Consider the following 12,942-nt stretch of genomic DNA (forward strand, 5'->3'; position numbering starts at 1 on the left):
CGGATGATTCCTTGTCATATGTTGTAAAACTTTATATTTTGCATCTTTTGCTCTTCTTTTGATGGCGGGGAAAAAAAAAAAAAAACAGCAACAAATGCTCTTGTTTTATTTTTTAGCATGCGTTGAATCGCTTCTCCTAACTTCATATCCTTTCCTGAATCCTGATGCTAATATCTTCGCCGTCTACCATACGCTAATAACTTTTTCAACTTTTCATATTTTAATGTAATTATTTTTTGCTCTTCTTGATTGTTTCTGTTTGTAATCTGTACAATCGTTTTAATATATACTTCGTTCCCACTCAAAAAAATATTTTCGCTGTCTGTAAAAAAAAAAAAAAAATCTACTTCATTAATGAATCACATCGATCAGTCAGTTCTATCATCTCCCTCCATTTCTTTTTATTATTAAAATAAGAAAACTAAAAACTTTTTTAATGTTCACAAAAGTTAAAGTATATTTTTATGTTTAAATTTTTTTAAAAAAACATCCAACACTTTAATATTTTTATTAAAATAATTTTATTTTTAAAATTATTGAAATGAAATTTTTTTACTCTTTTTATTAATTTTTTTAACAGTCAATATTTAAAATTAATGTTAAAATTTTTTGACAAAAAAAATATTTCATTTCAATAATTTTAAAAGTAAAATTATTTTAATAAAAAATATTAGAATGTTAAATATTTTTTAAAAAATATTTCAAAACAAAAACAGGTCTTTACCCCGTTCACAATCATTTTTTTTATTGCCCTCTAATATCCTCTTATAAGAAAATATCTTGTTTGAGACACTAAATTTTATAATTATTTTTATCATGTTTTTTATCTCACTTGTTTTCATTCCATGAAATTATAAAAGATCTTATATTTATTTTGTGCTGCAGAAGATTCAAACTATTATTTGTCTCCTCTAAAATTATTGCAAATATTATTTTAAAAATAATTTATGATATTAATTCTGTTCACAAAAAATGAATAAAAGCAAAACATTCTGATCAAATAACAAGACCCATTCTAAATCTAAATTCTAAGCCATTTTATAAAATAAACAAGGATTAAAAATCATTGAAATAAAAGAAAAACCCAGCACTGTTGCAACAACTTTTACAAAAATATTAAATATGAATATTAATACTGATATTACTCTTATTTTCTTATTTATATATGTGTGAGGCTGAATCGTTCGGAAAAGCGTATTTTGGGCGAGCAAGTGCCAGAACACAAGAACGCACCAAGTTGGAAAACAAGAAAGACACAGCAGAGTGTGTGTGTGTGTGTGTTTCTTTCCTGCTTTTGCGGCCCCTCTCGCCGTCTTTGGGTAGCGTCACCACTTTTTCTCTGCCATTTTCTGCCGCATTTAATCTCTTTTTTTGATTCTTCTTCTTCTGTTCCCGGTTTTCCTTCTCTATTATTCACTTCCATTTACGGCTTCTATTATTTATAGCCCCGGACGATGCCTATCAGCTTCATTCACTTCCCTATAAACAATACTCAAGCACCCTAATTTTGTTCTCAAACTAGGTGCCGTACATCTATCTCTCTGTCCTGATTCCTCGGTTCCTTATTCTTCTTCTGCCTTTATAAGAAAGTGACATCTCCAACAAAAGGTTTCGTTTTTTATTATTGTTAATATAACTCTATTCTCCTTTGCATCTCTCTTTTCTTGTGTGGAATTTTAAGCATTTCAATTCCAAAGTGTCTGTCTAACTGGATTGGTTCTTGAAGATGACCGAGACAATGTTGGCCCAGAAGCAGGCAGAGGAGGCCATCGTTTCCGGCGAAACAGAGCATGAAGGAGGGAAGATGGAAGACGGAGAAGATCAGCCGGAGCAACAGAGCGCTGGCTTCAGCTTCAAGAACTTGCTCTGGCATGGTGGTTCTGTATGGGATGCTTGGTTCAGCTGTGCTTCGAATCAAGTGATTTTTCCGCAAAACCTTCAACAAATCGTTTCTCCAGTTTATTCTGTTCAAGGTCCATTACTGGGCGAACCAATTTTCATGGTGTTTTGTTTTTGCCTTTACAGGTAGCTCAAGTGCTCTTGACGCTTCCATATTCTTTCTCTCAGCTGGGTATGCTCTCTGGCATCTTGCTTCAGATATTCTATGGGATAATCGGAAGCTGGACGGCTTATCTAATCAGTGTACTCTACATGGAGTACCGAACCAGAAAGGAAAAGGAAAACGTCAGCTTCAAGAACCATGTCATTCAGGTGGGTTTATTAATTACTTTTAATTTAACTTCAAACCCAGAATTCAAGAGACGACTTTGAACTTCACCGTTCTGGGTTTCAGTGGTTCGAAGTCCTGGATGGGTTACTAGGGCCATACTGGAAGGCCGTGGGGCTAGCTTTCAACTGTACTTTCCTCCTTTTTGGATCTGTGATACAGCTAATAGCATGTGCAAGGTATGATCTTTCCTTCATTTCTGGAACCAGTTTGGGATTTTCTGAAATGGTTTTATTTACTAATTTTTGGGTCATGTGATTGAAACAGTAACATCTACTACATAAATGACAACTTGGATAAAAGGACCTGGACTTATATTTTTGGGGCTTGCTGTGCCACCACTGTGTTCGTACCTTCATTCCATAACTACCGAATCTGGTCATTTCTTGGCCTCGCTATGACCACTTACACTGCTTGGTATTTGGCCATCGCAGCTCTAATTCACGGCCAGGTAGTTCACTTGCCTTCACCAAATTTTGATATGTGATCACTTTCAGTTGGATGATGAATCTGATCGGATCCAAATTCAGTGGAAAACGAAAGAGAATCGATCACTATGAGCTGATGAGTCTGGGGATGTTGTTGTAGGCAGATAACGTGAGTCACTCGGGTCCGAACAAGCTAGTACTGTACTTCACCGGAGCGACCAATATACTGTACACGTTCGGTGGACACGCCGTCACCGTGTAAGCTTCCATTTTCTTCATTATTATCACTATCCACTTTCATCGTCATAGTTAGCTTCTACGAAATAGGATTGTTTCATGTGCGTGACATAATAAATTGTATGGCGACACTACATTACATGTTTTATCATGTGATATGTTGGAACTTTGTATTGTGTATTGTCTTTGTAATCCTATTGCTATTATTGCTTCCGAGCTCCCTGAAGTTGTAGCGGACCATAAAATATGGAATCATCGGGGAGTCCAGCTTCAGTCCAATTATTATTATCATTATTTTTATATTTTCATTTGATTGGAAGGAAATTTTCCAGAATTTTTTTTTTAAAAGGCGTCAATGTCATGTGGGAGTCACGTGTGGTTGTTATTACAGGGAGATAATGCACGCAATGTGGAAGCCTCAGAAGTTCAAGTTCATTTATTTACTGGCCACGCTTTATGTGTTCACTCTGACGATTCCGTCGGCCGCCGCAGTTTACTGGGCGTTTGGCGACGAGCTGCTAAACCACTCCAACGCCTTCTCTCTCCTCCCCAAGACCCGGTTCCGTGACGCCGCCGTCATCCTCATGCTCATTCACCAAGTAAAGTTATAGACACAATCTATGATATGTCGCGCGTATTTATAAGAAACAATGATAGTTAAAAAATTTGACACGAAAATTGTGACATTGTGTTGCAGTTTATAACGTTTGGGTTTGCATGTACGCCGTTGTACTTTGTGTGGGAGAAGGTGATCGGGATGCATGACACGAAGAGCATATGCTTGAGGGCGGTGGTGAGGTTGCCGGTGGTGATCCCGATATGGTTCTTGGCGATCATCTTTCCGTTCTTTGGTCCCATAAATTCTACCGTCGGGGCTCTCCTCGTTAGCTTCACCGTTTACATCATCCCATCTTTGGCTCATATGCTCACTTATCGGACTTCTTCCGCTAGACAGGTACCTCTACGACTCATTTCTCAAATATGGGACTCGCTTTCAATTCTTTTGGTCTTAACTTCAAATTTATGAAAAGTAACATTTAATTTATAAATGAACATCTCTTCTGTTTTTAAATATCACAGAGATTTTTTGGAGAAATTTATTGTGATTTGGAATGGTGGAGGGCATAATGCACAAAAATAACATGCTATCAACTGGTCAAGTGATCTGATCACTTGTGCTCCATGTTTGATCTATCACTCTCTTTTTGGAACATGTCCTTACTGCCGATATATATTTTCTAAGAAAGGAAAATATAAGTAAGGCCAAGATATATTCAAGTGAGCTATCATGTGGAGTCTAGTTTCGTTCAATTTTATATGAGAAGTTAGGTTACTTCAAGTAAATCTTCAGTATCCGGTCAGTGTAAAATGTATAATTTTTTAAATTGGAAATTAAATTATTTAATAAAATTTGACTATCCAAATCAACAATACAGAGTATTTAGTGACCTCCAATGTGATCTTGCCGCTTGGTGAGTTGCTATTTAATTAAATTTAGGAGTTGTGAAAGAAAGCAGCCAATGTTGAAAAGAAATTGAAGGCTTGGATTTTATGAGAAGTGTGGGTGGTAAGAGGTCCCTTTCCTTTCGTTATTTGCTACAGTTGAATTGTTGTACTATGTCTCTCTTTGAGCTGGCCTATGTTGTCCCATCTCTTTCCAACAAAAACAAGTGAAACTAAATTAATCCAAGTTAGCCCATGATGGTCTTTAAACAAGTAATTAGAATGGAATGACAATAACCAATAAGCATTTGGTTCAAATTAATAGTAAGGGAGTCATGCTAGCTTAACCAAAGATTCAAGTCCAAGTCCTGGAAATGAAATAGTGTTTGTTGGTAGAGTTTTTGCTCGCAAGGGTCCCAACCCGGCTTGATCCAGATCAGTTGGAGCCACAGGCTTTTGGACACTGGATGGTTTACTGAAAAAAAGAAAAGAAAGTAGAATGACAACAGTTCTAAATTTGGGTGCGATTGAATTTGCAGAATGCTGTAGAGAAGCCTCCAGCCTTCATGGGAAGCTGGACTGCCATGTATGTCCTCAATGCCTTCATTGTGGTATGGATTCTGGTTATTGGATTTGGGTTTGGAGGATGGGCCAGCATGGCCAATTTTATCAAGCAAATCGATGATTTCGGCCTCTTTGCCAAGTGCTACCAGTGCAAGTACCCGGCTTCACCGCCGGGGGCCACGGTAGCTCCACCACCTCATCACCACTGATCATGGATACATACACTGGCTGACTCTGCATACATAGTAGACTGGTTCTTCCTCAGTTTGGCTCAACATTTTGTATCATCATCAGCTTGTTCAGTTGGTGTGATGTTGTGTGGTGGGTTTGGCATATATTTTTGGTCTTGTTTTTTAATGGCTATAGTGTGGTGAAAAATGGATGATCCATTGGGGCTATGATTTGAATCCTTTGTGTGCTTTTTCTCAAGTTTCAACCATATAGTACGCATTAACTTGTGTGATACGTAGTAAGGTCCATGTGCAAGGCCCAATTGCCCAATTGAAGCGAATCATGGGGGTAATCTCAGCTCTTGCAAGTGTGGGGATAATGTTGCCCATGCTTTGTATAGCCCAATAGAGAATGCTAGTATGGACAAAAGCTCTTGCGAAGCAAAATGCTTTTTTTTTTGTTTGGGAGGGAAGGATTAGATTTATTAGTATTTGTCTTCGACCTCGACCTTTTGATATTGTAAATAATCTGTGCAGGCCGACATCTAAAATTAGTTGACAAGAAATATTAAGTGGGCCAAGATCTTCAAGAGACAGAGAGTGTGTGCGTGGAACCAAAGTGTAATGGTGCATCGTCTCTACATCCATTAATTCAAAGGTTAATAATTAGATTGTGATTGAGCAAGACTAGTTATATTTAATTTGATATTTTTAAATAATATATAAAATTATAAAATAAATTCTTTCATAACCATAAACTAAGATTTAAATAAAGAAATGTTTAAACAGAAAACAAGAAAAAATTATAAATTATTTATGTTTTAGTTTATTTGAAAGAATATAATATATTAGTAGAATATAATGAGATAGAGATTTTTGTAAATATCAAATAACACTTGCTAATATTAATTTGAAACCCTTTTCCAAATTTATCCTAAACCAACGGCCTAGATTTGTTAGATGCAGAGAGGAAACACCGTTATAGATGTAAACATTTAAATTCCCCGTAGGACACTAATGAATTTAATATGATAGAGGAGCTTAAAATGTCATGATGATTTTCTATAAGGTTTATAATATACATTTATAAAACAAAATTCAGGGAAGACATTATATTTTATGTCAAAATTAGAAACTAGTTCATTTCACTAATGGGGAGAGGGTAAAATTTTGGGACGACTTTTGGGTTGGGGATTCTAGACCCTTGAAAAACCTCTCCTATGCTGAAATTCACAAAAATGATTTGCAAAGGTGAATTGCTCATTTCCGGAATGAGAATGGTCAACGGAATTGGAATTTGTGAAGTCATTTGCTGCCAGCCGCAACTCTGCAACAAATCAACGATGCTTTCGTCGATAGGGAGGAACCTGACCCTACTTTCTTTGTGGCATCTCACCACACATAGTAATTTCATAGTCAAGTATGCTTACAGAGCTTTCCAATCACTCCACTAGTAAATGGAATTATGTTTGGAAGCTCCCGGTTCCTCAAAGAGTTAAAACCTTCCTCTTGTTAATGCTAAAGGGACGGCTTCTTACCAACTCTGAGAGGTTCCGCAGCAAGGTGACCCAACACCAGCAATGCTCCATCTGTCATGGTCCAGCAGAAGATATCAACTATGTTCTTAAGGATTGATCATTTGCTACCTGTGTGTGGAAAAACGTGCTGCCTGATGATCTATACATTGAATTTGCAAGGAAAAGGTGGACTCCTGGTTAGTCAATCTTCTCAGATTTGCCAGGCTTGTTATCTCTTCGAAAGTGGGATCTAGCATCATATGCTGGAAATTATGGGAAGCAAGAAACCAATGAATCTTTGTTCATGCAGTTCACAGTGTTGACTCTTCTCTTGTGAACATTATGAACTCAGTTAACCACACTCTTAAAGCTTTTGTTACTTTTAAGTCTTTGATATAACTTTTTTTCTTGCTTTTTGTTATTTTATCTGATGTACAGTTCATTAGTTTAATGATATTCTCTATCAGAATTATATTTTTCCTTTCTCATTTTTTATTAGAAATGTAAAGTCTCAATGTGAATAAGAATTTTTGGGCTCGCTTATTACAATTTGCCCTTATGCAAAGATGCAATAGATAATTGGAAGAAAGTAGCTTGATTAATTAGTTAAAGAAGCTTTTTTTTTTGATGATTGATGATATGCCTCTAAAAATTTCTAATACTTTCAACTTTATGATTGTATTTTAAGTTGAACACAATATTCTTATGCATCCATTTCACAAGTTTGGTGCAGTCAGTAGAGAATTACATAATTACAAAAAAATTGAGAAGAAGAACTAAATTTTAATTACAAAGTGATATAAAAGATAAATTAAGCAATGAAGAATTTGAGTTGTTTGTTGTTCGTTGTTGCTCTTTCTTCTCTCTCTAGAGCTTTATTTATAATACTTGCATGATGTTGTTGTGTCGTTAACACAAGAAGTTTGGATATTTTGTGTTGAAATATCCATTTCTATTAAACCCGATCTTGCAAATTTTGGGGCACGTTTAAATAATAGTTTTTTTGGTTTAATCGCTTTGAGTTTAAAAAATCATGTTTTTTCAATAACTCATTGCTTACTTAGTTTGGAAGGCCTATTTTAAATGGACCTGGCTTTACTTCATTGAATGATTTATTGTTCCTGACTCTTTATTTCTGCTAATTTGAGCTTTTATTTAAATGTAGATATTTTAAGCTTTAACATTATGATTCCAAAGATTTTCTTTTCGCTAGAGATTCCGGATATATATATATATATTATTTTGGGTCAAAGAGATTCCGAAAATTTACTTGTCCCATGGCCTCTTTCACAATTTAACTTCAAAAAATTTAATACTTTTTTAGGCCAAAACAAAAATTTTATTACTTTGGAAGCAGACAATAATGACTTTTCAAATGTCAATTTTTTCTTATACTGTCCTAAAGCAAAGCATATAATAATTTTTACTTTATATAAAACTTACGTTATTATTTGTTTTTATTTTCTGAAAAATAATTATATAAAATGCATTTTCTGACATGAAAAATAAAAACTAAATATGTACTAAATATTGAAGGAAAAAAAAAAAAAACTAGGACCAGAGTCAAAAGGTTACTTATTTTTCCAGTCATGTGATGGTAAGGTAGTGTTCGCCAGGCCTTATCCTTTGGGTTCTCTTACAGAGAAGTAGCGATGGCGTCTCTGGTGGTGGGTTCAGCAGCTCCTCCACTGTCCTCTCAATTCCTCAAGCCCTCTTCTTCTCGTCTGTCGTTCTCTCGTTCTGAAACCCTAACTTTCTCTCCCTTCTCTCCGATTCCTTCCCTCTCTGCCTCTCCCATGTCTTCTCTTTCACCCGTTCCCTCTGGTAAATCTCCTTTCACAAACCTTTTTCCATTCGTAAATTTATTGCTTTCTGACTCGTTTTTCTCTCCTTTTTAATCTTTCAGTGTATTGTGGTAGAGGCGACAAGAAAACCGCAAAGGGCAAGCGCTTCAATCACTCCTTCGGAAATGTAAGCTCTCTTCGCATTACTTCCTTTTAAAATTTTGTAGATTCCTTCTGTTTTTTCTGGAAATCTGCCTTGTTGTTCTTAGTCTGAGAAGCACGAACACCTACGCGACATAGGATAATTTCAACTGTATAGAGTATGATTTTGAGTAATGCAAGCTCTGTTCTCAGATCAGTTTCCTTCAAAATTTTGTGATATCGTTTTCTTTTTGATGAAAACCCAAATTGTTCTGATACTGACTCATATTAGACCTCATATGATTATGCATTTAAAGTATGAGTGCTTAATATTGTCCTTGACGTGTCTTCAATTACTGCGTTACGGGAAGCAAGCACTGTTTACTGTTTTCATTTTTTGTTAAATAGAGGTGGAATGGTCCAGTAAAATCAGCCAGAAGATACTCATGATGTAAATTTAAAGAAATATAAATAACTACATTTATAGTAATGTAGAGGATTCTCACTTGGTAAACAACACAACTCGGCAACTATGTTACGCCAAATTATGCCATGTACAGATGTTAGCATTGTATTTGATATGATCTCAATCTTCTATATTTGTTAAACTAGTTTTACATTAATCACAAACAAAGGCTTGTCACTTACACCAAAATAGCTCAAGCGGCTTTGAAAGAATGTGAGATTATCATACATCTAATATTTTTCTTACTATTTTTCCTTTCCTTTCTTTTTTTTAATATCAATTCTTTGGTCCCAAATCAACCCGGCTCTTGATACCATGTTATAATTTTACACTAATATCAAATTAAAACTTGTCACTTACACTAAAATAGCTTGAGCTACTTTGAAAGGACTCGCCTTGTAGTTGTGATTAATTTTCTAATCATCCAATGTGAGACTATCATACATTTAATAAGACAGATGTAGTGCATTTGAAAGAGATAAGGAGAAGAAAAATGATGGGAGTAACATTGGAAGATCCAATTGGGCACTTGGTATAATATTATCGTTCTATTTTTCTGAAGCACCAGTGAATCAGTTCTTAGATACTGGGTGTTTCGATTGTGATGTTATGCCATTAATGGGGGCTGGGTGGGGTGGGGGATTATCAGGCAAGGCCGAAGGACAAGAAGAAAGGTAGAGGACCACCAAGGGTTTATGCTCCTCCAGCTCCTTCCAAGAAAGATAAGTTTGAAGATAATGAAGTTGTCAAGATTGAGATTGATGAGTCTCTCTTTTCTGGATGATTTTACTGGACCCTGTAATTCTACTTTTCATTATTTGTTAACTAGTTGATGATACTGTCAAGGAATGTTTGAATTCCATCATGTTGTACACAACTTTATTCCTCACGTGCTAATTTTTTGCAACACATGAGTGTCAAGATATCGGTGCTTTATAACTTCTTTTCTTTCACTGCCATCTCTAATTAATCTTGGTATGGGTGGGCAACCCTCAACACTGGGAGATATCTACAGCTATATGATACTATTAATGGAGATTTTTACAGGAAAAAGACCAACAAATGAGGAATTTGAGGGTGGGGTTGGAATTCATCGGTACGTGGCAATGACTTTACCTAATCATGCCATAGAGATAGCTGATCCTTCCCTGCTACCTGAAGAAGAAGGTGAGGATAGAGATATATAGGCGGTGGAGAGAGCAATGAGAGAAAATCGAAGGAGGAGGGTAATGGAGGATTGCTTGAGTTCATTGATGTAAGTGGGAGTGTCTTGCTCTCCAAATCTACCATCGCAAAGGCTGCGGACTATAACCGAGGTTGTTAACAAACTCCAAGCAATTAAGAAATTGTACATATCCAAATAGGTATTAACTATTAAGAGAAATTAATTAAATTATTAATATTAATATTCAGTATCCACTCTTTACTTTAGTTTTTAAATATGTATTCATAAATATATTATTCCTTCAAATTAAATGTGTTCTGCATGTGAATAGGATTTTTATTGCATCCGTATATGATGAAAAATTGTTTGTTATATATAAATTATGAATAGTATAACTTATTTTTTACGGGGTAAACCAACAAATTGATCTCTAATCTATAAGTTCAAGAAAATTTAGAATTCTAACTCATTTTTTGCTCAATATTTTTCTTTAACTTTTAAAAATGTGCAGTATAGTCTTTGTTGTTAAGAAAAATTAACTTTGACCATGAGTTGATTAATAAATGACAAATAATAACATTAAAAATTACAAAAAAACAAAAAATTATAATAAAGGATCCAAAAATTATAAAAAATGACTCAAAAAATTTTATTGTTTTTTTTTGTAATTTTGAGATTCTTTTCTATTATTTTTTAATTAAAATTAAATTTTATAAACAAGAAGGATTAAATTGTATCATTTTTAAAAATAAAAAAATATTGTAAATAAGTTTGAGATACTAAATATTTCTGGATGTATAGTTTAAGAGTTAATTTACTCAATTATTTTTTTTAATATTATGTGAAATGCATAAAACAATAACATCTTTTCTATACTCATGCTTACTATAATTATATGCAATTTGTTATAAATTTTACATAGATATTAATAATTAATGATTAATTTTATCAACAAAAAATTAATTGGGAGGGAGTCAAGTGCAATTTATTTAGATATGTCTAATTCAATTAAATGTTAAAATATATATTACTATGGGCTCGTTTGGATTTCAGTTGAATATAATTGATTATAAAAATAATTGATTAAATGATTGATTTTAATAATAATTGATTATGCTATAACGCAATCTGTTTGGATACTATTTTTTTAAAATTAATTTTAACAAAATTGAATATGTTTGGATAATTTATTCAGAATCAATTTTAATTATATAAATTACCATAAAAGACATTTCTTTTTAAAATTAAATTATTGATAAATTTGTATCTAATATTATTAAATTTTTAAATTTTATTTAAAAATTAAAATATATTATTTAAATTATATATCAAATTAATTGTAAAAATTTAAATTATAATAACATTAATAATTTTAATTTATGTAAATAAATAACTCAATATATCATAGTTCAAATAAATTTAATAAAAGAGAAAGATTTAATTTTTAAATACTAAACATTAATTTTATAATAACTAATGAAAATAATAATATACAAGTTGATTTCTAATGACATCATGAATATAAGCTATATTTGGCAAAGATGTTAAGTACTGCCTAAAAATTTTGACTAACATAAAAAATTTAGTAATGTAACAAATGACGCAAAATCTCTTTCTCTTTAGACTTTTGCAATAATCTTTATAATGATCCTCAATTTGAAATTAAATTAAATTAATTTTCATCTATCAATTAATATTTTATTTAAATTAGTATTATAGCAGGTGTTAAGTAAAGGGTGGTGTTTAGCAAGAACTTATACTAATAACTTTTTTGAGGATCCAAAAATTTAAATTTTATTAAGAAAAAAATAAAAAGGAAGAGAGTTTGATTTTATTTTTATTAAGTTTTGTGCTTTCTTATAATCTTTTTAGGCTTTTTTTGTAATTTTCTCTCACACCTTTATAATTTCAATGTAGAGGCTAACTCTTGCCGCTTATGGGGAAAACCAATTTTTTAGAAAAAATTGATTTGTTGAATACTCCTTTCGGTCGGGCAGAGATAGAAACTTTTTTTAATTTTATTTATAAGTTACATCATTAAATTTTTATTACAAATTTTTTTATCCTCCATTAAATGTTGGAGAGAGAAAATATATTATTAATATATGTATATTTAATAGAGGTAAAGTTAAGAATTTATTAAATTTTAAGACAGAGTTAATGAGTTTTAAGGTTTTTCTTGGTACAAGTGAAACATGTTAAAAGTAACTTATAAATAAAACTAGAGGAGTAATTTGGTATTTGAGTATATAATTGAAAAAATTGATTTTTTGATCCAAAAAATGATTAAAATGTGTATCCAAACATGCACCATACCTTTTTTTTGGATTACAATTGAGATCAAGAGCCAACAAAGCTTATAAGAAAGAAACTTAAGAAGGAGCCTCCTTATCATTATCCACCACCTTTAAACAAAAAGGTGGGGGTTGATCAAAAAATTAAAACACACTTACTCTATTTAAAGCAAACTTAGTCAAAACATGAGCATAATAATTGACTTCCCTAAACATTAAGTTTATTGAAATATCACATTCTTTATAGCGAAGGGATTGGGCCTAATTAATAATATCCACAAATGGGTGACAATCATGGTTGAATCTGAGGAGAAGGTTCATTGCATTTGCACAATCAATAAACACTTTGACCTACCGTAGCCCCATATCCTAACATAATTGAAGACCATATATAATTCCTAATAACTCAGTCATAGCAACAGGGTATTTACCATCATGGACATTAAAACCACCCACTCAATTAGCATTCCAATCTTGGATTACACCACCACATTTTCCTAAACTAT

General features: G+C 33.0%; 2 protein-coding genes across 5 annotated transcripts; both read left to right on the plus strand.

Moving 5' to 3' along the window:
* Positions 1–1,207: 1,207 nt before the first annotated feature.
* LOC129291226 (auxin transporter-like protein 4) lies at positions 1,208–5,364 on the plus strand. Of its 3 annotated transcripts, none has more exons than XM_054928488.1 (10): positions 1,214–1,319; positions 1,523–1,608; positions 1,727–1,918; positions 2,026–2,211; positions 2,294–2,406; positions 2,495–2,678; positions 2,816–2,913; positions 3,284–3,491; positions 3,590–3,847; positions 4,875–5,364. In XM_054928488.1, exons 3-10 carry the CDS (start codon positions 1,727–1,729, stop codon positions 5,106–5,108), a joined length of 1,473 nt encoding a protein of 490 aa, XP_054784463.1. In that variant the 5' UTR covers positions 1,214–1,319; positions 1,523–1,608; the 3' UTR covers positions 5,109–5,364. The 3 variants fall into 3 exon arrangements, with proteins under 3 accessions (XP_054784461.1, XP_054784463.1, XP_054784462.1); XM_054928487.1 differs by having other exon boundaries at positions 1,302–1,319; positions 1,446–1,608; XM_054928486.1 differs by having other exon boundaries at positions 1,208–1,608.
* Positions 5,365–8,173: 2,809 nt separating this feature from the next.
* Positions 8,174–10,403, plus strand: LOC129291279 (30S ribosomal protein S31, chloroplastic). Of its 2 annotated transcripts, none has more exons than XM_054928557.1 (3): positions 8,174–8,410; positions 8,493–8,557; positions 10,025–10,403. In XM_054928557.1, exons 1-3 carry the CDS (start codon positions 8,239–8,241, stop codon positions 10,085–10,087), a joined length of 300 nt encoding a protein of 99 aa, XP_054784532.1. In that variant the 5' UTR covers positions 8,174–8,238; the 3' UTR covers positions 10,088–10,403. The 2 variants fall into 2 exon arrangements, with proteins under 2 accessions (XP_054784532.1, XP_054784531.1); XM_054928556.1 differs by lacking the exon at positions 10,025–10,403 and adding an exon at positions 9,627–9,916 and having other exon boundaries at positions 8,177–8,410.
* The last annotated feature ends 2,539 nt before the right edge of the window (positions 10,404–12,942 follow it).

This window comes from Prosopis cineraria, unplaced genomic scaffold, assembly GCF_029017545.1.
Source record: "Prosopis cineraria cultivar Desert tree isolate PC_DT_omini unplaced genomic scaffold, ASM2901754v1 PC13, whole genome shotgun sequence".
NCBI lineage: Eukaryota > Viridiplantae > Streptophyta > Magnoliopsida > Fabales > Fabaceae > Prosopis > Prosopis cineraria.

What these genes read in the sequence shown, in the direction of transcription:
- LOC129291226 (XM_054928486.1), top strand. Translation starts at nt 1,727, where the DNA reads ATGACCGAGACAATGTTGGCCCAGAAGCAGGCAGAGGAGGCCATCGTT. An exon ending in CAGCTAATAGCATGTGCAAG is followed by an intron (nt 2,407 to 2,494) that starts GTATGATCTTTC and finishes TGATTGAAACAG; the next exon opens with TAACATCTACTACATAAATG. An exon ending in TCCTCATGCTCATTCACCAA is followed by an intron (nt 3,492 to 3,589) that starts GTAAAGTTATAG and finishes ATTGTGTTGCAG; the next exon opens with TTTATAACGTTTGGGTTTGC.
- LOC129291279 (XM_054928556.1), top strand. Translation starts at nt 8,239, where the DNA reads ATGGCGTCTCTGGTGGTGGGTTCAGCAGCTCCTCCACTGTCCTCTCAA. An exon ending in TCTTTCACCCGTTCCCTCTG is followed by an intron (nt 8,411 to 8,492) that starts GTAAATCTCCTT and finishes TTAATCTTTCAG; the next exon opens with TGTATTGTGGTAGAGGCGAC. An exon ending in TCAATCACTCCTTCGGAAAT is followed by an intron (nt 8,558 to 9,626) that starts GTAAGCTCTCTT and finishes GGGGATTATCAG; the next exon opens with GCAAGGCCGAAGGACAAGAA.